The sequence below is a fragment of the Prenolepis imparis genome, unplaced genomic scaffold (genome assembly GCF_030444845.1).
Source record: "Prenolepis imparis isolate NDT839.2.m4 unplaced genomic scaffold, iyPreImpa1.0 SCAF_1, whole genome shotgun sequence".
Classification (NCBI taxonomy): Eukaryota; Metazoa; Arthropoda; class Insecta; order Hymenoptera; family Formicidae; genus Prenolepis; species Prenolepis imparis.
Genome location: NW_028141159.1, coordinates 4,379,824 through 4,405,252, shown reverse-complemented (window position 1 = coordinate 4,405,252; position 25,429 = coordinate 4,379,824). Strand labels below are relative to the sequence as shown.

The 25,429-nt window shown below is 26.2% G+C and overlaps 4 protein-coding genes and 3 long non-coding RNA genes across 16 annotated transcripts in view; 3 read left to right on the top strand and 4 right to left on the bottom strand.

The window, feature by feature from the left end:
• The window catches only part of LOC145939490 (uncharacterized), a 342,686-nt gene that overhangs the window by 214,924 nt on the left and 102,333 nt on the right, over positions 1 to 25,429 (top strand). The gene's annotated exons all lie outside the window — the stretch shown is intronic.
• Bi (T-box transcription factor bifid) overlaps positions 1 to 25,429 on the bottom strand; it is a 265,203-nt gene that overhangs the window by 161,029 nt on the left and 78,745 nt on the right. The gene's annotated exons all lie outside the window — the stretch shown is intronic.
• The window catches only part of LOC145944199 (uncharacterized), a 93,500-nt gene that overhangs the window by 59,354 nt on the left and 8,717 nt on the right, over positions 1 to 25,429 (top strand). The window lies entirely within an intron of this gene.
• LOC145944217 (uncharacterized) lies at positions 3,373 to 7,374 on the bottom strand. Its single transcript, XM_083052438.1, has 4 exons — positions 7,290 to 7,374; positions 4,856 to 5,056; positions 3,706 to 3,923; positions 3,373 to 3,474 (listed from the first exon to the last, which is right to left on the bottom strand). The coding sequence occupies exons 2-4, from the start codon at positions 5,046 to 5,048 to the stop codon at positions 3,373 to 3,375; spliced, it is 513 nt and encodes a 170-aa protein (XP_082908564.1). The 5' UTR covers positions 5,049 to 5,056; positions 7,290 to 7,374.
• Positions 7,492 to 14,568, top strand: LOC145942879 (uncharacterized). 4 transcript variants are annotated; one of them, XM_083050044.1, is made up of 9 exons: positions 7,492 to 8,107; positions 8,199 to 8,356; positions 11,776 to 11,988; positions 12,191 to 12,421; positions 12,546 to 12,698; positions 12,776 to 12,928; positions 13,183 to 13,400; positions 13,804 to 13,963; positions 14,146 to 14,568. In XM_083050044.1, the coding sequence occupies exons 3-9, from the start codon at positions 11,781 to 11,783 to the stop codon at positions 14,259 to 14,261; spliced, it is 1,239 nt and encodes a 412-aa protein (XP_082906170.1). In that variant the 5' UTR covers positions 7,492 to 8,107; positions 8,199 to 8,356; positions 11,776 to 11,780; the 3' UTR covers positions 14,262 to 14,568. The 4 variants fall into 4 exon arrangements, with proteins under 4 accessions (XP_082906170.1, XP_082906150.1, XP_082906140.1 ...); XM_083050024.1 differs by having other exon boundaries at positions 7,495 to 8,107; positions 8,199 to 8,288; positions 13,180 to 13,400; positions 14,146 to 14,566; XM_083050014.1 differs by having other exon boundaries at positions 7,495 to 8,107; positions 13,180 to 13,400; positions 14,146 to 14,566.
• On the bottom strand, positions 17,780 to 18,534 carry LOC145943242 (uncharacterized). Its single transcript, XR_014426493.1, has 3 exons — positions 18,447 to 18,534; positions 18,000 to 18,177; positions 17,780 to 17,873 (listed from the first exon to the last, which is right to left on the bottom strand). It is a non-coding gene; the product is annotated as an uncharacterized LOC145943242 (long non-coding RNA).
• Positions 22,449 to 23,386, bottom strand: LOC145943997 (uncharacterized). Its single transcript, XR_014426606.1, has 4 exons — positions 23,184 to 23,386; positions 22,877 to 23,036; positions 22,665 to 22,765; positions 22,449 to 22,547 (listed from the first exon to the last, which is right to left on the bottom strand). It is a non-coding gene; the product is annotated as an uncharacterized LOC145943997 (long non-coding RNA).

Sequence of the window (25,429 nt, the reverse complement as noted above, 5' to 3'; positions counted from 1 at the left end):
ACGATATAGTGTAAATATGTAAATAAAAGTACAAGAAAAAGAATACGATCCAGAGCGATAAGAAAAATAAAATATCAGATCTTAGGAGTAACAGATAAAGTATAATTTAAAAGTATATATACAAATAGCACTGTGAATTCACTTTGCGAATAAAATATTTTGTAATTCTTGCAGTATCTATATATACTAGCATTTGCAATAAAGAATGAGAAAAAAGGATATACATACCGTAAAAGTAAAGTATATACCAGAAAGTAAATACCAGAAAGTAAATACCAGAAAGTAAGTCGGAGATGGAAAACTATTAATAATAAGAATATATATAATGATAAAACTTTCAAGCAGGTGAAATGGCATCAGAGGTCCTAAAGCCCTGTTAAACAAAAACATTATTTTATTTTTATTGTGTCAACGTACTTGTGTATTTATTATAACTGCTCGAACATTTTATTGTAATTTGTTAAGATATTTTTAAATGCAAAAAATTATGACTAAAGTATAAAAGATTATTAATCTGCAATACACTTAACCTCAAAATTTTAGGGAACAAAAATTATTGACAAACTTATACTTAAAATAAAAATAGTTTAAATAATAATGACATAAATATACAGAGTAAAATTAAGTAAAAAAGCATGCACCGGTTAAAAGTATCCGAAAATACATGTGTTAAAATGCGGTTATAACCTCTTTTTATCCGGTACTTATTGTTAGAAACAATATCATGAAAGTAATACCTTGAAAGTAAACGTCCGATTTCTTATTTTATTAAATAAGTGAATATTTTATTATTCCTTTATGAAACTTTCCCTTTTGGAACTAATAAACAGTGCTATTCATAGCAGTCCAAGAGTCTAACGGTCTAACAAGCGTGCTCTTGTTCTTCATTGCCTTCGTGCGAGAGACCTAAAAAGCGGGTAGAACCTGATTGGTTGTTTCTATAAGAAACGATATATATATATTTATATATATATATATATATATATAATATACATATCCTCCATAGCAAAAAATGTCACAGTGATGTCACAAAGACATTGCTCTGTGACGATAAAATATGTCAAAATAAAATCACAGTGATGTCATAGTGACGTGCGAATGTCCGCTTTGTAACAGATGTGATGTCATCATGACATCATTGTGATAAGAAATGGAATGTTATAGCGATGTAATTTATACAGATGTGATATCACTATGACATCATTGTGATAGGAAATGGAATGTTACAGTGATGTAATTTATACAGATGTGATGTCACTATGACATCATTGTGATAGGAAATGGAATGTTATAGTGATATAATTTATACGTCATAAAAGGGTTTTATATAAGAGAGACAAAGATTGGTTTTAACACGAGTAAAAGTACCAATCTTTAAAATTAATGAAATTCATAGCAGTGCTATAGCAGTGCTAAAAGGAGAGATAAACGTTCAATACAAGTTTACCGAGCATTTATCTCTTTTTAGCGCTGCTATAAAATATGTTTTTCATTAATTTTAAAGATTATTACTTTTTACTCGTGTTACGATCAACCCTTGTCTCCCCTACGTTTTTCTTTCAAATAAATGTAATTTATTTAATTACAATTTAATTACATTTTTATTTTTTAAATAATACATATACGTTCCAAAAAATATAAGCCATATTATTATATGTGTGTGTGTGTGTGTGTGTGTGTGTGTGTGTGTGTGTGTAACTATCATTTAATACACATTCACGTTAAATCACATCATTTAATCACATTTAATAACTATATCACTAACATATATATAAATAATACTTATAATAAATCATTTTTAAAGTAATTTTTTTTAAATTCTAGTTATCACTTTATCAGAATTATGAAAAAAAAATTGATACAATTGTTAGAAAACTTAAATGCGCATAACTTTTTAATATATAGGCATTAATAAAATAAAAATAGTGATTGTTCATTTTTTATGCTACAGCTACGCATAAAAATACTAAAATACTTAGAACTTTAAATTACTTTAATATTACTTTAATATTCAACTGTATATATTATTATAACTTTTCTCGTTCTACACTATATTTAAAAAATAATATTTAATAATTACTTTATTGCACTTACAACTATGCATATGTATTTAATACTGTAACCATTTAAATAATAAAATATATATATAATTAAGGTTTAAGATTTTATTGACCAACACTGACTAAGACTAATTCTTATATTATAAGACTTTATTTGGGAATAATCTCAATTCGAGATTTATTTCCCGACTCCCCTCTAACCCCCCTATAAAATTATAGGTGAGAAAAATATAGATCCGAAAGTCGCTGAATCGAACCCGAGATCTTTCGCTTGCCGGGCGACTGCTCTCACCAACTGAGTTATTCAGACCCTTCGATTCTATACTTTTCTCTGCCTTGATAAACAATTTCAATATATATAATTACTGTGTATGAAATTAATACATTCAAAATAAAAAATTTCAATATATATAATTACTGTGTATGAAATTAATACATTCAAAATAAAAAAAGTACATATGCAAAAATAAACTCTTTATAAAATCTATAAATAAACGTAATAATAATAAACTGTGTAATAAATGTAATAATGAACTGAATAATAAACGTTCAAATATTATTTATTATATATTAAAATTACTATATTTAATAACCTGTCCTTTTTTTTGTTTAGATCTCCTCATTTTCGCATCTCTTTTTTCGTTCTTCCTTTGTCCTAAAAAGAAATATGTGATTGTTATACATAGGTGCAATAAGTCAATTCTGCAATAAATATTCTATACAAAAATAACAATAAGTTCTTAAACGTTGTATTTAATTTAAAAAAACTAATACACGCAATAATGAACAGATAGTGCATGTGTTCACCCTCTTTAAAATCAGTTTCTTATAAAAATAAAAAGTTTGAGATAAGATGATAAAATAGTTAAATTGAGGTATATTATTATATATAACTTACAAATCTCGGTCAAATCTCTGCTTGGCTAAAATTAGCCATCTTGCAATTATATCCTCAACTTCCTTATTTGTTAAATTGCTTCTTGAAGTTCGCGCAGCATTTAACAACAAGTTTAAACAGATATGTGTGATTATAGATTATATAAAAATTTAAAGCGACTTAATTTTATATATATATATATGTATATATACTATTCAAAATTATTTTATATTCCTATGACATACATATTATTGAATGATGATATTAGAGTTCTAATAGCATCATCCAATATAACCATACATAGAATGCTATATATAAAGTGTCAAAAATACGTCAATAAAAACATTTCTGTGATTAAATATTTATATACTTACTTATGATACATATAGTAATGCGAAGAGCATTTTTAAAGGCATTTTTCAATTTTGCACCAGCCTAACTATATTCCATTGCTAATTTATTTGTTAAAATATGTTTCATCATGTACGAAATCACATCATGATGATCCTTACCTCCTAAAAGGCTCAATTGTCTTGTCTAAAAATATGAAATAATTTAATTAATATCAGTTTAGGATCTAAAAATATCAAAATAATAAACATTTGTTTTTCTCTTATAAAAAAAGTTAACATTACTTTTCTTTTAACTTCTTTAAAATTATTTAACATTATATAAATAAATAAATATGTCCAAAATATTGCTTTTTATAAGACATTTCAATAAAATGTTTCTAATCGTGAGTATAAAATGATAATATTTTGTATATACCATTTCTGCAGCAACACATTTGTTTTTTAATTGATTATCAATTCTCTGTAATTGTTCTACGGTATCTGCTGGCAAATCGAAATCATAATCTTCATTTTCTTTTGAATCCGTATCCTCATTTCTTCTTATGTGATTATCCAACTTTATTAAACGTTCATCAATTGTTGCAAGATTTAACAATACTGCATTTAGTTTCCTGATAATTAAATTATGAAAATCTGCAAAAATAATGATGACACATATTATTGTATATTTACTCAGATTATATATTATGAATTATATACCATTTTAAATATATGTTTACAGTGATATAAATAAAAAAAATTAAAACTTTAATAATATATATATAGGTAAGCTTTTACAAAAATTTAAAATTAATAACAGATATATTTTACCTAAATCAATCTCAGCATTACAAGTATTGGATGTAGATATTGTATAGGATGTAGTATCTGAATTTTGTGGAACAAGGTCATCTTTATTTGCTGTTCGATGTTCTTGTGAACTTATAGATTTACTACATGTAACTGCAGAAATTTTTTTAGACAATATTAATTATTTTTTCATTACTTATTTGTATCAGAGGCTTAGTTATTTTCTTATCACTTTTTATCAGTGGTTTTTTTATTTCATAGGTCATTTTGCTTTTATTTAAATCGTTTGATATATTAGAAGCTTCATCTAAATCATTGCTTGTGTCAGTTCTATCTGAATTATCAGAAGAAGAACTTGAAATTTTTTTTACTCGATTCATTTTCTTATCACCTTGTATTAATCGTGTCTTTATTTCACAGATTTTGCTCTTATTTATTGTTAAAGCTTTTGTATTAGGAAAATCATCTAACTCTAAATCATTGCGAGTTTTTAATTTATTGATGCTTGTGTCACTTGTATCAGAATTATCAGGAGAGGAACCTGTATTTTTTTTTGCTCGTTGATATCTCGATTTTTTGAGGTCATTTCCATCATCACCATCTAAAACGTATAAAATTTTTGAATATTAAAAATTAGATTTTTGTTTTTATATATTTTATAATCAAATATCACTTAAAATTTAAATTTTAATATATACTTTTAATACATATATATTATAATTTTAATTTATATAATTTTTGATAAAAAAAATAAAATACATTTTTATATTACTAACCGCTGCTACCAAAAATACGGATTATTTTATATAATTGCCAATCATCAGAAGGAGATATTCTTTTCATAATTGCTTTATTTATCTTAATTTGACTTGTATATGATGGCCATTTACATTCCTTATTATTTTCAGTTAACCATTCAGAAGGAACAATTTGTAAACCATCTTCGAACTCCACAATATTATACGCCATTATAATAACTGTAAATAAAAATTTATCAGCATTAAAATTATAAATAATCTATAATATAATAAAAATGTGACGATAATAATAATAATAATATTTGCAATTTATATTAGAGTATTAGAATTACGTTTAATTATTTTATTATAAATGCAAATTAATATTAAACATATGTATTATTCAGTTGTGTGTAACATCGGAAATATAATATAATTTTTTTTATAAGGCATTTTCAACATTTTTGCTCTAATTTTATCAAACTCCCATGTCTGAAGATGAGAATATTCAGACATGATACCAATATTTAAAGTTAATGACGAAATAGGCTGTGTATATAAATCTTCCACTAACACAAGCACTTTGCCAATAGCATACATTTTATTGTCATTAGATTTAATGAAATTTAAAATTGACATTAGTTGTCCATTTTCAAAAGAAATGCAATTATTTTTTGAATCATCACAGTTAATATAATATTGATTATTGCAAAAAATTTTATATTGTTGTACAGAAATGAAATCTTTCGTAATAGGACCATCACAATGAGAGTGTGTAAAACATTTTTCCATATGAATTTGAATATATTTTGAATGTTTCATTATTATGTATTGTCTCAATTTCTGCAAATCTTCTTATTAATTGCTGTAATGGTTGGTTAGTTTTACGAATTAATTTCTTTAACGTAGACATATAATTCTCAAATTTAAATGCACTGAATTTATCCAGAGCACCAAATTGTTTTACGTCTGCAGCAAGATGTAATAAATTATGAATATTATGTGAAATATATTTAGAACCGTAGATAACTTGAAATGATTTTACAAAATGTTTTAATAAATTTTCTGCATATTTTATAATAGAAGTTTGATGTTAAAGTAGTTTGATGTTAAAGTAGGAAGTGCAAGAATAGTGATTGCTACATGTAATGTTAAAAAATTTAAATATACATTTTCTTGTAGTATTCCTTTCAATATAATAGGACCCGTATATAATAAAAATTGCCGATATTCTGTGGCTTTCCAATGTTTCATGTACTTTAATGATCTTGGTTTTCGAGCAAAATCAGAAGGAATATAATTGCGTAACTTTATTAGTTTCTTAGAAATTTTTTCTTTGTCTAAATTTGATAATCTTGTCTTAAGTGGTCCTGAAAGCCATAACATAATAAGTTTATGCATAACACCCAAACATACCAGGTGCATATAATCTAGTGGCACATTTGTAACTAAGCCTAGATTTGGTATATTTTTTAAAATTGTGTCACCAGTTTGATAATCAAGATTATAAGATCCAGTAAAAAATTCTTTATCATTACGGAACATCATATTAGATGTGTATGGAAAACATATATGTCCTTCTATATTATCACCTTCAATAATGCATTTAGTGCAACTATTATGTCCAGTGTGTCCTTTTACATTTAAAATAAATGATTTAGCAGGAGCGTCACAAATTATTGCTTTAATTTCGACTTTTATGATCTGTCCCTCATAATCAATCCCATTATTTATAAAAGCAATAGCATCATCTACAAACATTTTTAAAAACTCGTTTGCATTTTTTGGTTTTCCTTCACCATAATATAAGGCAATGACATATATATTGTTTATAATATTATCTGCACATAATATTGGCCATAAACTCTTTGCGGAAGACTTATATATAAGTAAACCATCAATATTTATAAATAATTGAATGTTATCAAGAGCAAAATTCAATCTTTTACGTTCTTTAATAATTTTTAGAAGACCTAAGTGGCAGTAATCTCCGTTTTCAATTTGTATAATTTCAGTTGATTTAGGAGTTTGCAATAATGTACGTGGATCTTTAGGTAAAGTATAATTAGTGTGTGTTTGCAATATCTGTAAAAGGCGACGGAGTGATTTATGTGATATCTTTTTTTCAATAGCCCATTTACTTATGTCATGTATAAAAGTTTCGTTATCATTTAAACACAGATTTTCATAATTGTTATCGACTATAGCTTGCAGCTTATTTGCATCCGTGTAATTTTGTATCATACAGGCATTATTTTCATTCAAAAAGTTAATATTATTTTCATCACTTTCATCACAAGATTGATTTAGATTTCTATCTGAGTATACTTTATCAGAATCACATAAAGATGAAGCATTCTCATCAACAACAATTAGTTGATCATTATTATTATTAATTATTGCCATAGAATCCGCAGAATCAGTCTGATGAGTTATCATATTCATATCTGTTACTGTGTTTCTTGCAACTAACCTTCGTTTATGTCTTGCACTATAAAATATTGAGTGTTTTCGTTTGCGACCCATATTTTTCACAAAAAATATTTTTTTTCCTAAATATACATATACAATAAAAAAAAGATATCTTGTTACAATAAATATGAAAAAATATAAGACAAACATAAGACAAAAAAATATTGTATATATACCCCAGCAAACACATATTATAACAGTTATATAACATTGGAGTCAAAAATTAAAATAACAACGTTATATTTTTATTATATAATTGTTATGTATTATCTATTTATTATTGCTATATAACATACTAGCAAACGCATATATTATAACAGTTATATAACATTGAAACAAAAAATTAATATAACAGCTGTTATATATTTATTACATAAATTTATATATCATCTGTTTGCCGTTGCTATATAATATATTAGTAAATACCTATTATAACAGTTATATAACATTAGAATAAAAAATTAAAATAACAGCTGTTACATAATATTTATTATATAAAGTATATAACTCGTTTACTGTGTTGTTATATAATGTGTACGAAAAATAGTTATATGTTTCTTCATTTGCGTGTTTTGTGCAATGCTGCTAAATTTCGCGGTTTTTGTATACACACGGTCTTTTCCCGCGTGCTAAATGCATAATGTGGTGACAATGAAAAACCAATGTTAAAGTAGCGCTGGTGTCAAAGTGATACGTGATCGCCTCTCTAATAAAATATGATTTATGGTTGATTTATTGTTGGCGGGAAAGCCGGCAAAAAATATTGTGCTGTGCCTTCGTGTTGCAAAAGATTCACTTTCTTTACATAAACCAAAGACTGTAAGTATATTTAAAGTACTTATTATAAGACTGTTATATATTTTATATAACTGCGATGTTCGTCATTCCTCTAATATGCTTTTTCTTACAGAGATTAAAACTCTCTCCATTGAAAGATTTGATCGCCACATCTCGAGAGACCCTGAGCTATTGCTATTCGATCATCTGTAATTCGTTCATCGTAAGTACACAATTATTGTGGGTGAGCTGTGGAATGCTGGATTTTATATATTGAAGAAGGCGGAAAGTGTAAATATACAATTATTAATATTGCAAAATTTTTTAGGTTATATAGCGATATAGCCATATAAAAATATTGTAATCTGTACGCTATATATATATATATATATTGTATGTCTTATTTCATAATTATTATTTGCATATTATATGTTCTTTATTAATATTATATACTTAATAGATTCAATCAGTAAATATTTTATTCATCATCAGACATTTGTGAAGTGTCATCGAAGCATCAATTTTTATGGTTTTCATATATTTTACAATAAGTCATTGTCAATAAGTGTATTAATTTTTTAAAACTGCTCTTTAAGATATTTTGCATATACAGTTTATATATATATCGCATATTTTATTTAATTTTTAATATGCTTATTGCCATATTATCTATTCGCATTTTGTTTCAGATTAATTTGATTATTTGTATGTAAAGTTTACTTGTATTTTATTAATATTTGCATATGATTTTGTATCTTATATAGTTAACTAAGATTTATTAATTTTCAAATTTTATATTTTATTATTTTTTTCTAACTACTATAACTTAATTTTTTAAATTTGTTCTAATTTAAATAATCGATCAAAATTATCAACATGCCAAAAACATATCACCATTTATCAAAAAGACGTAAAAATCAATTGATTTCATGTCATATGTCACAATTACATAAAATTACAACTATAACATCAAATGTTTCCAAAAAACATTTTAAAATTAATTCTAATATTTGTAACTCTAACTCAGCTTGTAACTCTAACTCAGAGAATACATTTTCAAATGAAACTAATACTCTTCTCAGTGATAACATTTTCGATGCATCTAATAATATCTTTAATCCATCAATGGATAATAGTTTTTCAGCATCTAATAGTTTTGACATTCCTATTGCATCAGATCAAGATAGTTCTTCATTGTCTAATTTTTCTTCCAAATCAATTGATTTTAATAATGAAATCTCGGTACAAAATGTACAAAACTTAAGTTTACAAGAAGATTTGCAAATCTTAGTTTCAAAGCATTGTATTCCTCAAGATACTGTAGATCAACTTCTTTTTATTTTGCGGAAACATGGTCATAATGATTTACCTGAAACGTGTAGAACTTTAATGAAAACACCACGTAATACTTTTCAAAATATATCTGCTGTTAGTGGTGGAAGATACATTCATTTTGGATTAGCTTCGGGAATAAAATACTCTATATCAAAATATTGTAAAATTATGCCTCGTGAAATAAAAATAAATATTAATATCGATGGTCTACCTTTAAGTAAAAGTTCAAGTAGCCAGTTTTGGCCTATTTTCGCATCAATTGAAATTAAAGATCTTTATACCGAGCCTTTTGCAGTTGGGATATTTCACGGAATGTCCAAACCGAATAATGTAAATGATTTTCTTCGTCCTTTTGTTAATGAAGCACAAATTGTTTTTCGAGATGGTATATTATTAGATAATAATTTCCATTGTAAAATCATATTGAATGCAATTTTATGCGATGCTCCTGCAAAATCATTAATCACATGTACCAAAGGTCACACAGGTTATTTTTCATGTTCAAAATGTTTTCAAGAAGGTGATTTTGTATGTAATCGAGTTGTCTTTCCGGAAATTAATTGCACATTAAGAACAAATGAATCATTTCGTACTCGTAGTCAAGAGGAGCATCATATAGGTGATTCAATTTTAGAAAATCTCCCTATAGATATGATTTCACAAATTCCTTTAGATTACATGCACCTTGTTTGTTTAGGATCGAGGCGTTTATTACAATTTTATGTCAGGGGTAAAAAAGGTGTAAGATTATCCAAAGTTGCAATTGATTCCATTAATAAACATCTACTTGACACAAGAAAATGTATAACTAAAGAATTTTCGAGAATGCCAAAAAGTTTATTATATATTGATAGTTGGAAAGCTACGGAAGTTCGCCTTTTTTTACTTTATTTGGGTTTAGTTTTGTTAAAGCCATTTTTGTCTAAAGACTATTATAATCATTTTTTATCACTAAGTATAGCTATTCGTATATTTGCAGATCCAAAAAAATGTTTAATTCTTAACGATTTCGCACATTCCTTGATAACCTGGTTTATTTCAAACTATAGAAATGCTTTTGGACTGGAATATCTTTCACATAATATTCATAATTTAGAACATCTTGCAAATGATGTCAAAACTTTTGGATGTTTAGATGCTTTTAGTTGTTTTAAATTTGAGAATCACATGCAAAAAATTAAAAAGCGAATAAAAAATTGTGGCAAACCATTAGAGGAATATTCTAATCGAATTTTCGAATTAAATCAACTTCCATTAGAAAAATCATATTTAAAGTCATATCCTATTATTCATATTAAAAAGACAATTCAAAACACTAATGATATATCTCATTTAGAGTTCAATGGCTTCAATATTTTTACAAAAGAAAATGAAAACTGTTGTTTGTTGAACGATAATTCTTTGGCATTTATTTTAGAAATAATTTTAGATAGTAATGATGTTCCATACATAAATGTAAAGCGAATTTTATATACCGAACCATTTTTTAACACTCCATGTGATTCTAAAGAACTACTAGGTATACAAACTTTTTTGGAAACAAGTCCTTTTAACATAGAAAAATTGCCGGCAACAAACATAAAAACAAAATGTTTGAAATTAAAACATCTTGAGTTGCAAAACACATTTGTTATAATTCCACTTTTGCATGCATGTACCTAATTATTCTTATTTTGATTTTTTCTTTTAAAGAATTATTCTCATCTTGCAGTAATGTTCTTTTTAACAGCTTTATCATTACCAAGATTAAATATCTTAGTGTTTTTTTTTTAAAGAATGATGAGATAATACTGCAGGTTTTTTATGACTATTGATTTTCATATATTGCTATGTATTGCTGTGGTTGGTTTTAGCTTTAAGTTGTTTAAAATATTAAATAAATACTTTGATATTACCTATAATTAAGATTATTTTGTACCACGCCTTTTTTCACGGACAATACTTTCGTTCTAGAAATTGCACTTCTTGCAATTTCTTCTTGTGTCGGCGCGATCTTTGTTCATCGCGCAGGATTCTGTAAATATATATTTACAGAATCCTGCTTATAGTGCTGTTTTTTTTGTGCATATCAAATCGTCGATTTCTTTGTGTCGTCAATCTGTGTGCCTACCTGACTCCATAGTGCGCGTGTTACCGCTGTTACTACTATTTAAAGATTCCGAACAATTATAAAAAGTGTATAGTGTTTTTTGTAAAAACATTTATAACAAACTTTATATTCTACAAAGAATAATAGCTATGTACATATATACATATATTAATAGAATGTAGTGTCAAACTCACACACATCCTCGATACCCATCGTTCTACCTGAACATTACGGGTGGTGTGCGAATTATAAGAAACTCTGTATTCTGCATATATATTTTTTTCAGAGAAAATGTCCGAAACAAAATTGTACGCAATTGTACAATTTTTAGCTGATGAATCTTTCTCAGAGATTCCAACAAATTGGATTCAACGAAATAATGATGTCTTTATTTGTTGGTGGCCTAATACAAAGAATATCAGTTCGCTTATTAAAAATCGAGCTGAACCGGATAAAAAATTATGGTCAAGATTTGATATAACGGTGATAAAATATTGTTGTAAGTTATAATTTTATGAATACTATATTTTAATTATAATATTTTCATTATTTTAATTTTTTAACGTGTAAATGCATATTTTATTTATATTTTGTGTCAAAAATTAATTTATTATAATTACTATATATTATTACGGATGTTATTGTTATTGTTATTATATTTATATGTACATATGTATTTATTATTATTATTATTTGGGTAGCGTCACTTGCATCTGCCCGCAAATCAGCTGCAGATGCTCAGTATGGTACGACTGATGAAGAAAAATGTGGCCGAGGGCAAAGAAAATTAAAGAAAAATGAATATTATTTTTCTGAGAACGATGAAAATGATTATACTGACGATTCGAATGATGAAGAAAGAAACGCGTGTGATGATGATGAAGAAAATTACGATAACGAAAAAAACAAATCGGTTAAACACTTGAAACAGAGTAAATTTTAACATTTACTTTGAATTAAATGTTTTTATATAATTGCTGAATATTTGAGATGCTTATTTATTTTTGTTTGTTGTTATTTTTCTTATTATTTTATTTTATTTTATTTTATTTGCAGATATTAATCGACCTGTTTTTAATTCTATTCCTGAATACAATTCTCAGCAAAAAGATAATTGTTGCCAATCTATCAATACTTCCAGTACTGATAAAAATTCAAATTGTTTTGTTTCCAAAAATACTGATAATGAAATTTCAGTATCACGCACAAGTAAGTTTATATATCTTACAATTTCTATGAATATAATAAAATGTAAATATTAAATAACCAACAATTGTAATCTGTAGATAACAACAAATGCAGTTCTAATGAAAAAACAAAAAAAATTACATATTCTGATAAGTCCGCATCACCCTCTGGTATAATGGATATTGAGAGTATTCCTATCTTAGAACTTCCAGAAATACAAGATATTTATAAAATTCTAGAACGGATAGAAAGTAAGTTATGACAATTATATCTGCAATGTATTATATGTACAATTTTAAGAATTTATTAAATATTTAATACTCATATATTTAATACTCTAATATACTTAATATTTAATACTAACACTGTGCGTGTGTGTCAATTATATGGATGATGTTTGCAATTATAAAAATATACAGAAATATATATACATACATATATATATATATATATATATATATATATATATATATACACGCTATACGTTTCTTTTTAATTGTAGCAGGTTTAGATAAAGTTATACGTGCAAACGTTGCTACCAATTTCGAGCTAAAAAGTATCTCGAGAAGATTAAGTACATTGGAGTCTGGTCAACGTAATGATGCAGAATTGACAGAAAATGATATGGTAATGATAATGCCCTTATTGCCACTACAAACAGTTGAATCTATAAAAGAATTCGAAAATTTAATTATATCAAACGAAGTTGCTGCATCGCAATTTGTAAGTTATTTTTCATTTGCAATTATTTCTACATCTGTATAGAGATCTATCTATACCATTTACTATATCATTTCCATCTATATCATTTCTATACTAAAAAGAATCCATATAGAAAAATGAATAAGTTGGATTATAGAACATTAAAGTGAATGCAATTACCCATTGAATAAGAATCGTTAATTTTTTTAAAAGAAATAGTAAAGAGAATTAATTCATATGTATTATGTAAAACTTTTCATTTTTTTAAATATAGAATTATTTTTATAACCTTTTTTATATGCAGTTTTTATACATTTTTCAATAAACATTATTAACTACTTTCTTTTTCTAAATTTATAGTATAGTTGATATGATATTATCTCTATATTATATATTATTTACATAAATTTATTGTTAATTTCAGAAAAAATTGATCCTAAAAATTGGAGGCACCACTCCACGAAATAGCATTCATCGTACTTTAGAACGAATAATCAGCAATAAATGCGCAATAAACTGTTCCTGGAAAGGCGTTCGATTAAATTATAAAATAAACAATTTAACATTTATTAAGAATATACGTGGTAAATATTTGAAAATTATATTTAACTATTTTTTAAAATTCTTTTTCAATTCTGTTTAGATTACACAAACGTACATTTTTTTTATTAGATACTATTTAATTATTAAATATAATTTTCCTTTCATATACATGCGTATATGAAATTGTGTCAGTATATTAATTAAATTTTAACTTATTTTACAGATATTATATGCTCTGTACATTCAGGTTTAACTGAATCCGAATTCGATATAACTGCTGCGGAATGGTTCAGGTTTGCAAAGCAACGAGCAATACGAGAAGAAAAAAAAAATCTATAATACATGGTGCTATTTACATTTAATATACTCACACACGTTAAACACACATTAAATTGTTTTAGTTTAAAAATTCATTTATATATCTTAATTATTTGTGATATCATAAATATGTTTTTGTTTCGTTATTTTCTTATAATATATATATAGAAAGTTTACACATATATGTTATATATTTTCATTCAGAAATTTAATTTATATTTTAAATAGTTTATATACGTATATATAATTATATCATTTATGATAAGAATAAGTTTCTGTGGACGTATATTATAAGAGAATACACATAAAATTGAGTGATTTTAATAATAACCATATGATAATTAGAAAAATAATATATAATTTTTAAGTTTTATTATTTCGTTTACGAAAATTATAAAGTTATAATGTCTAAATAAAATTAATGATCTATATATATCATATATAATAATCTATATCTTATCTATATATAATTAATAACCTCTATATATCTATATTATGTATATATTATATATATAATAATCTTATTATATATATATATTATATATATAATAATCACTTTTAAAGCTTCAAAAACAATATAAAAAATTAAGTTTAATATATGTATTAATGCATTAAGTTTAATAAAAATCAATTAAATGATATTTTTAATCTTTTATTAATACATAATCTTTTTATAAAATTATTAACAAAGCTTAAAAAGTGATTATGAGGAAAGATTGTTATAAAGATTATTTTACACACACACACACGCACGCACGCACGCACACACACAGCACGCATCTCTCAAAAAGAAAAATTGTAGTTGCTCAACAATTTAATAAATTTTTTTGTTGTATAATATAATATAAACATATGTATATAGTGCACGATGTCAATATATTAGCTTTTCTGAAAAATTTGCATGTTTTAAAAAATGTAAATTTATAAGTTTTATGTTGACATCGTGTCATTATGTTTATATTCATATTATTCATCAAAAAAATTTATACAAAATTATTGAGTTACTACGATTTTTTGTTGAGAGATGTGTGTTGTGTGTGTATGTGTATATACATTTAATTGTAACAATTATATAATTAATACATTAAGAACACATAACATACATTAAGTTGTTATATAAATATTACATGTATATTCAAAAACATTTGAAAATTAGATGTGACATTCATATAACAATTATATAAATATTGAACCAGTAATCTTAATATGTTATATCTTAATTATATTATAGTTATGTTCTTAATGTAACACAATAATATTACATTATATAATTGTTACAATTAAATGTATAACTATTATATAACATTGTTGCTTCCTTGAGTGGGAAATTACAAGGAATGAGAGTATTACATGTTGCAATACTGTTATATTACTTGTTATATTTTGTTACATTGAGTTATGTAACCGTTATAATATAGTTATAAAATGTGTTTGCTGGGACTAACCTTAATTTTTATGTTGATGTTTTTCACTTTCGTGTTAAATCACTTCTTATTGCTAAGTGATCTTCTGAGATCACTTATTTTGAGTCAAAATGTCCTCTTATGCAAATAAAAAACACGTGCTGGTACACCAACAGACAACAATGACTGCGTATACGCTGCAGAGCGTTTTGGGCAACGTGTACGCGCCTACACGCTCACGCTTGCATTAGGGTTAGGTAAGGTTAGGTTACATTAAGTAGCGTCCATTAACGGTGACGTGATTGATTCTTTTACTTTTAGAACAAATCAACGTCAAGTCTTGACAAGATGACAACTTAGCAGTCATTCTGCTGAACGCGACTATTTTAAAGAAAAATATTTCAAATAAAAGTTGTTTGATTCAAAGGAGGTCATAAAGTAGATGATGCCCTTTATTTGATGAATTTTTTAAGAGATATTTGAAGTGGTGTTATTTTAAATTGGACACCCTAATATATATTGAGTTATAGCAGTAATAAATATAAATAAATAAATATAAATTATTTATTAAATATATCATAAATTAAACTTTATTTTTCTAATTTTAATTGTTGATCGTCACAGCACAACATCTTTATGATGTCACTGTGACATATTTTTGCTATGGGGATTTTTTATCATTATTGTTACATTTCGTGATATACTAGTTATATCAATGTGACATTTTTGATGATATCACTATAACATCATAAAGATGTTGTGCTGTGACGATTAAATATATTTTTTATCGTCACAGCACAACATCTTTATGATGTCACTGTGACATTTTCTTGCTATGACAGATTTTTTTATCCTTATTGTTACATTTCGTGATATACTAGTTATATCAATGTGACATTTTTGATGATATCACTATAACATCATAAAGATGTTGTGCTGTGACGATTAAATATATTTTTTATCGTCACAGCACAACATCTTTATGATGTCACTGTGACATTTTCTTGCTATGACAGATTTTTTTATCCTTATTGTTACATTTCGTGATATACTAGTTATGTCAATGTGACATTTTACAATGATATCACTTCAATTGTGATTAATGATATCACTGTTACCTTCCAATAATCTCACAATGACATCACAGTGACATCACATTTTTTTGTCACCTTGTGACTCTATTGTGAGCTTATTGTGATGTCACTGTGACATTTTTTGCTATGGGGGATATATATATATATATATATATATATATATATATATATATGATAATATACATATGCAGATATGATTAAAAGATCATAATAAGTTTTCATAATACATACCGCGAACTATTTTCGTTGATTTGTCATATAATATATATGTATATACACTTATATTAAAAAATCACTTCACGCAGTTTCCAAAATTATTTCATGCGAAAGCTTTCCGCAACACTCATATATAAATTTTTCAAATTTATTGCATGTGATAGATTTCAGAAACATTTCTGTTGCATTATTTCATATGACATATTGCAAAATCCTTTCAGAAATGTTGCACATGAATTGTGAAACATTGGAATGATTTTGAAATCTTTCTGAAAGCTTTCTGTAACAATCTGTGCTGTATGGGACAGAACCGACGAGGATTCAGCCTTCCTCAATGTCGAAGATTCATATTGCATCTCATTTTATCAACCGTGCTGTTTGATGGAGCATTTAATTTTGCATCGTTTAATCCGCCCTTTGTCTCAGGATTTGCATTCTTATCCATCATGCTAGATGCGAGATCAGAGAATCATCGGACTTGTCGTCATTTTTTTGAATTTTTTCAGTTTTGCTGAAATAAATTGAAAGACAAGAATTTTAAAAAATAGCTAAATAACTTTACACACATATATAAACACAAAATTGTTATGATATTTTTCATAAAATGCAATAAAAAATATACATATATATATTGCATCTGTGTAAATCAATTAGAAAGTAATTTTTATTTATAGAATAATATTAAATTAAATTATAAATATGATAAAAAATTCAGTATTATTTAAAAAAATAACCTTTTTGTACATTTTTTCACAAATGCAATTAAAAATATCTTTTAATAAATAATTAAAGATGTTTTTGTCGTATTAAACAAATATACCATTCTCTTTGATTCCTTAAAGAAGCTTGAGCCAGTCATTTTGATGTATACTCTGCAATATCGCTGTCAGTCATGTGGCTAAATGTTGTACGAACAGCTTCTATAAAAGTGTTTCACAAATATAAATGCAATAAAATTAATTATATACATATAGTGTCTTAAACAAAACTTTTATTTTATTTGAAAATTTGATTTAATTTAAAATAAATTAATTTTAATAATTTACTTTAAAATATGAACTCACGTATAACCACTCCTGCAAGGCCCAAGTCTTTGAAACTGCGTTTATTTTTTTTCCCAGCCCAACTAAAATTTTGGGCTAACACATTAGTTGTCGCCTTTTTTAATATGTTACGAATCATGATATGAGCTGTATTTCCACCAACGAGTTTAAACACATTAATCTAGAAAAGATAGAAACTTTATGAGTAATAAAAATAGATTATTTTACATAAAAATTGTACTAATTAATAATTCCAAACTAATTAAATATTCGCATACACACAATGTGGTTATAAATTATTAAGTATAGTACAATTCTTATATATATATATATATATATATATATATATACAATAATCTCATTATTATAAATTAAAATATATTAAAAATATATTTAAAATATTAGAAAAAATATATAAAATATTAGAAATATATTTATAAGTATGTGTACCACTTGATTCCTGAATTTGATATCTTGTAACTATTCTTCAAAATGTGTTAATTCGACGAATGTAGATATTGGGAATTGTATATTACATTCTTCATTGATATTATTGGAAAATTGCATTTTCTCATCGAGTATATTAATTCTATTCTCTACAATATCAAGTTTGTATATAATTTTATTCAATTTGCTTAAAATTTGTTTCTTAAATTCTGAAAAAAAATATAGACCAATGATTACTGTGTATAATTTAGTATTAAATATTATATAATAATGTATATATTATATCACTTTTTAAATAAAAACGTATAAGAAAGATTAGTATTTATGAAAACAATTATTCATACCATAAGAAAAAGATTTATCTCCTTCAATCTCAATAATATTTGCAGATTCCTCTGCAAGTATATTTTTTGTAACCGATTTCTTAGTAATATCTAAAAAGTAAAATTTATACGTTTTTTTAAAAATATTACGAATATATAAATATTATTATACAGGGTGTCCCACCAAAAGTGGCCACCCCCTTTTATCTTTTAAACTAGAAGAGATAGGCCATAACAAATATATATCAAATTAAATGGTTCACAGTGAACTCTATTTTCGGCCCTGCGACGTGGCCAACTTCTCACTCGTACGTTAGAAATTGACATATGTCATGTTGTCATTTTGATCAAAATACAGTCAGAAGTTGATCATAATACGAGCCAGAAGTTGGCCGTATCGCAGGGCCGAAAGTGAAATGTAGACGTCGCCCGCGATATTTCAAACCAATAAAACTCTTATAATATGTAAAATATTTACATTAAATCAAACATCGTTGTATTCGTTTTAAACAGTTCTACAACTTTTATTATATCGAAATATCCACAGTATTATAAAAAAAATTGTGTATACCTCTCCGTTCGTTAACACAGATAGTTTTTGTAAGCAATCACTATGCTCACAATAAAGTTCACTTTGAACCATTTAATTTGATATATATTTGTTATGGTCTATCTCTTTTAGTTTAAAAGATAAAAGGGGGTGGCCACTTTTGGTGGGACACCCTGTATATATAAATATTATTTTTAATTATATTGTATATTTATATTATATTATTTTACTATATATATATATATATATATATATATATATATATATATACATATATATATATATTACTGACCGTTATTATTTATTTCCAAAGTTATTTCTTTTAATACACTTGGAGAATTCTGTACAGGATTCTTAGTTAAATCATTAGTAGATATAAAACGTTTAATTTCTGGAAAAGAGAGATGATAGTTTTTTAATTCCAATCTTATTATCTTGTTTCGCACGAAATTCTTTATCTTCGTTTAAATTCTCATTTTCATTCGTTGAATATTCATCTGAAGATGACAAACTCCTTTTTGCTTTTATACGTCTTTTATTTTTTTTTTGCTTTCTCATTTCATCAGATGGCATACCGGTATCATCTATATTCGATGTCTTGAGCAAGAATTAATTTTTCCATAGCTTTGGCATAAGTATCTATAATTTAAAAGACAAAATTACAAAAAAAGTTGCAAAACAAAAATTATATATATATATATATATATATATATATATTATTTTTGTTTTACAACTTCTATTGTAATTTTATATATATGTATATATACATATATACAAACTTAGAATAAAACTCTTATTTACCTGCTATACCAAAAATTCTTTTAATCGATAAATATTCCCAATCAGATTTTTCTTTTGGCACTTCTCTTCCTAATATCGCTTTATTGATACGAAATTTAGTTTTAAAATGGGCTGGCCATATACATGATTTCTCATCTTCATTATACCATATTGCAGGTATAATTTGTAATCCATCATTAAACTCCGCAATCATAAATCCATTGTTACTCATTTTTCTATGTATATTCTATTCAACAATTATTTGCTGTACAACTTGCATGCGCGTGAAAATTATTGAAAAAATAAATGTAATGCACGAAATTATATTGTATGATTTAAAGGAAATATCGCGAATGTGTTGTAATCATTCCCATAAGGCATTTTCCATGATTTACATAACAAATCTGTTATTGGCCAGCAAAAAATTTTATCGTCATTTACTGTCAATACTTTAATATTAAAATTACTAGATTCACAAGGTAAATTATATACATTATTTACAAATCTCAATTTTTTACCAATAAGGAATATGTCTTTATCTTTATCTTATAGTATATTCAGAACCAAAATAAATAATCCGTTTTTTAAAAGACAACAATTACTATTATATCCTTTACAACTTATGCTGACTTTTTCGTTTGATACCATTAGATATTGTAATTGAGTATTATCAGTATTGTCAGGTATTGGTCCATTACGATGCAAATATTTACATAAAAATGATTTTTCATTACAACTATTTTTTACAGGGAAGAAATCTATATTTTCCATCTCATTATATCTTCTTATTAATTGTTTCAATGGTTTCTCATGTTTTCTTAATTTTCTTTTAATGAATGACATATGATTTTCAAAGCGAAAGGCACTAAACTTATCCAGTGGTCCACATTTTCTTATATCAGAACAAAGATCCAATAGATTGTGAACGTTATGTGACACATATTGTTTATCGTACAATATCTCGAATGATATCACGAAATGATATAACAAACTTTCAGCAAAATTAATAAATTATTCTTTTTTACATAAAGTAGGACGTATCAAAATTGTTATAGCTACATGAAGAGTCACAAAATGATGGTATATCTTTCTTTAATATATGTCTCAACACAATAGGTCCTGTATATAAGAGAAAATTTCTAAATTCAATGGCTTTCCATTGCTTAACATCTCTTATAGGTCTTGGCCTCCTGACAAAATCATTCGGCGTAGTATTTCTAAATAATATTAATAAATGTGATATTTTATTTAGCGACTTTGTGCTTAAACGTACCGAAAACGGCCCTTTCATCCAAAGAAGTAGTAACTTTTTGATAACACCCAAACATACAAGATGCATATAATCTAAAACTGTATTCGTTATCGGTAAAAACCCAGGAATATCATTTAAAATTGAGTAACCAGTTTGAAAAGTTTTATTATAAGCGTTTATGGAAAATAATTCATCTGTTCTTAAAGTACATGTTTTTTCAGTTGGAAAACAAATTCTGCCATTCATATATTTGCCTTTTATCGTGCATTTAGTACATATAAACTATAAAACCCAGTATGGCCTTTGACACATAACACAAATGATTTAGCTGGTGGATCACAAATTAAATTAAATAATGTAATTTTTATTACATCATTTCCATGAATATAACCATCATTTATTAAATTTGTCAAATCGTTAACTAATGGTTGTAAAAAAACAGTCTTGAGGTTTATTATATCCAAAAAAATGCACCCACGAGATATACTGTATCATTTATTGTATTCGAGCATAAAATAGGCCATAATGCTGCATGCGACGATTTTGCTAGTGGAAGGCCATCAATATTAATTAGTAAATTAATATATTTTTGATCATATTTCAATAACATTTTTTTTATAACATTATGCAAACCCAGATAGAAGTATTCTCCTCCACATACTGATATAACATCAGTCTGTTTTGGAGTTTGCAACAATGTACGTATATCTTTTGGCAAATCATACAATGTATATTGACATAAAATTTGTAACAATTTGTTACATGCATTATGCGGAATGTTGTGTGACAAAACCCATGTAGCTATAGCATTTTTTAATTGATTATCATTGATATTCTCTTTAATTTGATTTATATAATATATATAAATTCAACGATAGGATTATGAAAATCACCTGTATCTATTTGAATATTATTGCATTCATGATTCTCGAAAGATGAAATTTCAATATTTACGTTATTTATCTCATTAGTACTTATATTTAACATATGATTTTTTTCACTGTTAATTGTATGCAAATCTTCTAAATTGTAAGAACAATTATTGTTATTAGTATTGACAGTATTAAACTCTAAAAGATGATCCAAACATCCTGCAATATCTATTTCGTTTTCATTGGCAATAATCCGCCTACTATGTCGTTTTGATACAATTTTTCGTGCACTACACATATTTGTAATAATAATTACCAGAACAAGTGCTGCAATATACAATATTAAAATTTAAAAAAATAATTATTATAATAATAAAAATGCGGTTATAATATTATACAATGCCAAATTTACAATTCTATTATAAAATGAATGCCAGTACATACCACAGCCGTAAAGATAATGCTACAAAGACTGTGTAGACCGTAAGACACTTATTCAAAGGTCTCCTAAGACTTTCGTAAGGTTCGATGGTAGGCACTCTGTCCTAAGACACACAAAATATTAATTATTATAGTAATAAAAATGTAATTATAATATATATAATGCCAAATTTACAATCCTATTATAAAACGAATACCAATATATATATGCATACCAGCCGTAAAGATAATGCTACAAAGACTGTGTAGACCGTAAGACTTATTTGAAGGTTTCCGTAAAACTTTCATCAGATTGAAGAAGTGTTTTAATAGTAATAAAAATTATCTTGAACCAGATTGTACAAATATTTAGGTTTGATGATTAGGCACTCTGTCCTAAGACACACAAAATATTAATTATTAGTAATAAAAATGGGGTTATAATATATAATAATATACTATACCTACTATATATAAAGTTCTAATAATATATGAAATCTGTGTTAGTGATAAAAGAAACTGTATCGTAAGAAATTATCTTACCGTGCTCGGTGGCTGATGCAATTTGTCAGGCCAGGCGGCATACTCGTCTTCAATATGTGTAATATGCATTCAAAATAAAAGACCAAAAATACGGATCGTGTGGGATTCACAATAAAATTAATAAAAATAGATCAAAACTTCACCGAAACACAATCAGATTAACGAAAATGAACTTAAACACAAAAAAGCAGAAACGGCGACTATTTTGCGTAGCACACGTGCAAATAAAGGTGCCTTTTCATGCTGACGCTCGACGCTCATTTTTAGCGTCAAAAGACGTCACGTGACCAAAAATAAAGATACCAATTCGTCAATTTTGGTCACGTGACGTCTTTTGCCGCTAAAAATGAGCGTCGAGCGTCAGCATGAAAAGGCACCTTAAAGAACAATGGCCTGGGGATCGATTCTGTAATTTAAGTGAGATCACTCACTTTTCGCACTTTTATTTCATGTGAATTTGTTCGCGTGATTCTGTAACGAAGTGAAAATACGAAGCGAAAATACGAAATCACTAGATTTGCCAGTGTGGTGAAAAACATTTTGTCAAGGACTGTACCTGAAATAATAATCATAAACGTTTAAAATGACACTATTTTTTGTTATCGTCCTTGGTCGACAAACATGTTTAAACGCGTTCTGCGTATAGAAGAAAGAAGATTCACTATTTCCAGCTTTTACTGTTACGAAAAACTGCTTTTTTCTGTGATTTTTTCCTGAAAAATGAATGTGACGGAAAAACAAAAACAAATTCTCATAAATTTTATGCATTCTCACCCGGATTTTGGAAGAGGCAGATTGCGATATAATCGAGAAAATAAAAGAAAAATAGTAAGTGATTTTATAAGTTATGTTTTATTAAATAGTATAATTTTTACAAACGCTAATAATAAAAATATAATAAATTGTAAATAAAAAATACAAATAAATATAATGTATATTCTTTTTTTTACAGGATGAATTATGGGAAAAAGTAGCATCAGCATTTAATTGTGCAGGCTCCGACCCTCAAAAAACGCCAAAAGATTGGGCAAAGGTAAATATATGTTGAGTTTCAATTTTTATTTAGTATTATTAATAATATATATTATGAAATAATCATTTTATATAATAATGTGGCATTAATAATCATTCTTTCTTTGTTACAGACATGGCGTGATTGGAAATCTAACTTATTGAAAAGGGTGGCTACACACAAGAGCTATGCTGGAGATACTGAAGGAGGTCCGCCAAGAACTTTAAACACAACTCCTGCTGAAGATGATTTACTAGAATTTTTAACTCTTGAAGCTAGCGGGATACCCAATATTCCAGAAGGAGGAGCTATTGACAATGATTCATTTAGTCAGAGATCTACTGTAAATAAGTCATATTTACAAAGTTCGAAGGAGTCCTTGCTCTCACAGAAGCCTTTTTCCTGGCAACAAACTTCGTATCAAGACACTTTGATTTCAAAGACCCCGACGGAGAATGTTTTTTCTCAGAATCTGCCGAATTTCACTTCTACCCATCAGCCTACCAAAGAGATTTTTTATAACAATGCGATGAACAATGAAAACATAGATATTGAAAATCTTCCAACAAATGTGAGTAATGATTCTTTTCTGCATGATGTTTATTCCTTGCACACAGCATATAAAGGTATTTTGTTCTGTTTTCAGGTATCCTCCGATGTACTCAATTCCGTAGAAACTATACAACAGACTCCAAAACAAGTACATTGTACATTTAATCCCAGTGCAAAAAATAAGTGGAGATATCTTGATGACGGAGGTAACTAAAATTAATTAATAATAACGACTTGTACGATACAAACAATAATGGTCTGTTCTTTATTCCTGCATTGGTGAACTAGTGTACACTGGTGCAGTAAGTTAGAGTGAAACAAAAAATGTTTCACTATTGGTCCACAATATTTGGAGTAAAAATTATTAAAAATGTTATTTCTTATATATATGTGTTATCTATGTAATCTATATAATTTATATAAATATAGTTTTATAATATAATAATCTATATATAGTTTATATAAATTATCTAATATATACAAAATATGTAATATGTTCAATATGTGCAAAATAAATAATGTATATCAAAATTAAAAATGTATTTTGTATAAATTTTTCTTACAATAGTATTTACAAATATTATTTCCATTATAATTACAAAAAATTCAATATAATGTAATTAATACATATAATTATATAATTTATTAATATAATATAATTCAATATAGTATTTTTATACTA

Excerpts from the sequence above, each read along its gene's own strand:
- LOC145944217 (XM_083052438.1), bottom strand. The coding sequence starts at position 5,048 with ATGGCGTATAATATTGTGGAGTTCGAAGATGGTTTACAAATTGTTCCT. Across the intron at positions 3,924-4,855 it reads CCGTATTTTTGGTAGCAGCG|ATTTTCATAATTTAATTATC; the intron begins GTTAGTAATATA and ends TTATTTTTGCAG. Across the intron at positions 3,475-3,705 it reads AATGTGTTGCTGCAGAAATG|ACAAGACAATTGAGCCTTTT; the intron begins GTATATACAAAA and ends TCATATTTTTAG.
- LOC145942879 (XM_083050024.1), top strand. The coding sequence starts at position 11,781 with ATGTCCGAAACAAAATTGTACGCAATTGTACAATTTTTAGCTGATGAA. Across the intron at positions 12,699-12,775 it reads AATTTCAGTATCACGCACAA|ATAACAACAAATGCAGTTCT; the intron begins GTAAGTTTATAT and ends TGTAATCTGTAG. Across the intron at positions 13,964-14,145 it reads ATTTATTAAGAATATACGTG|ATATTATATGCTCTGTACAT; the intron begins GTAAATATTTGA and ends CTTATTTTACAG.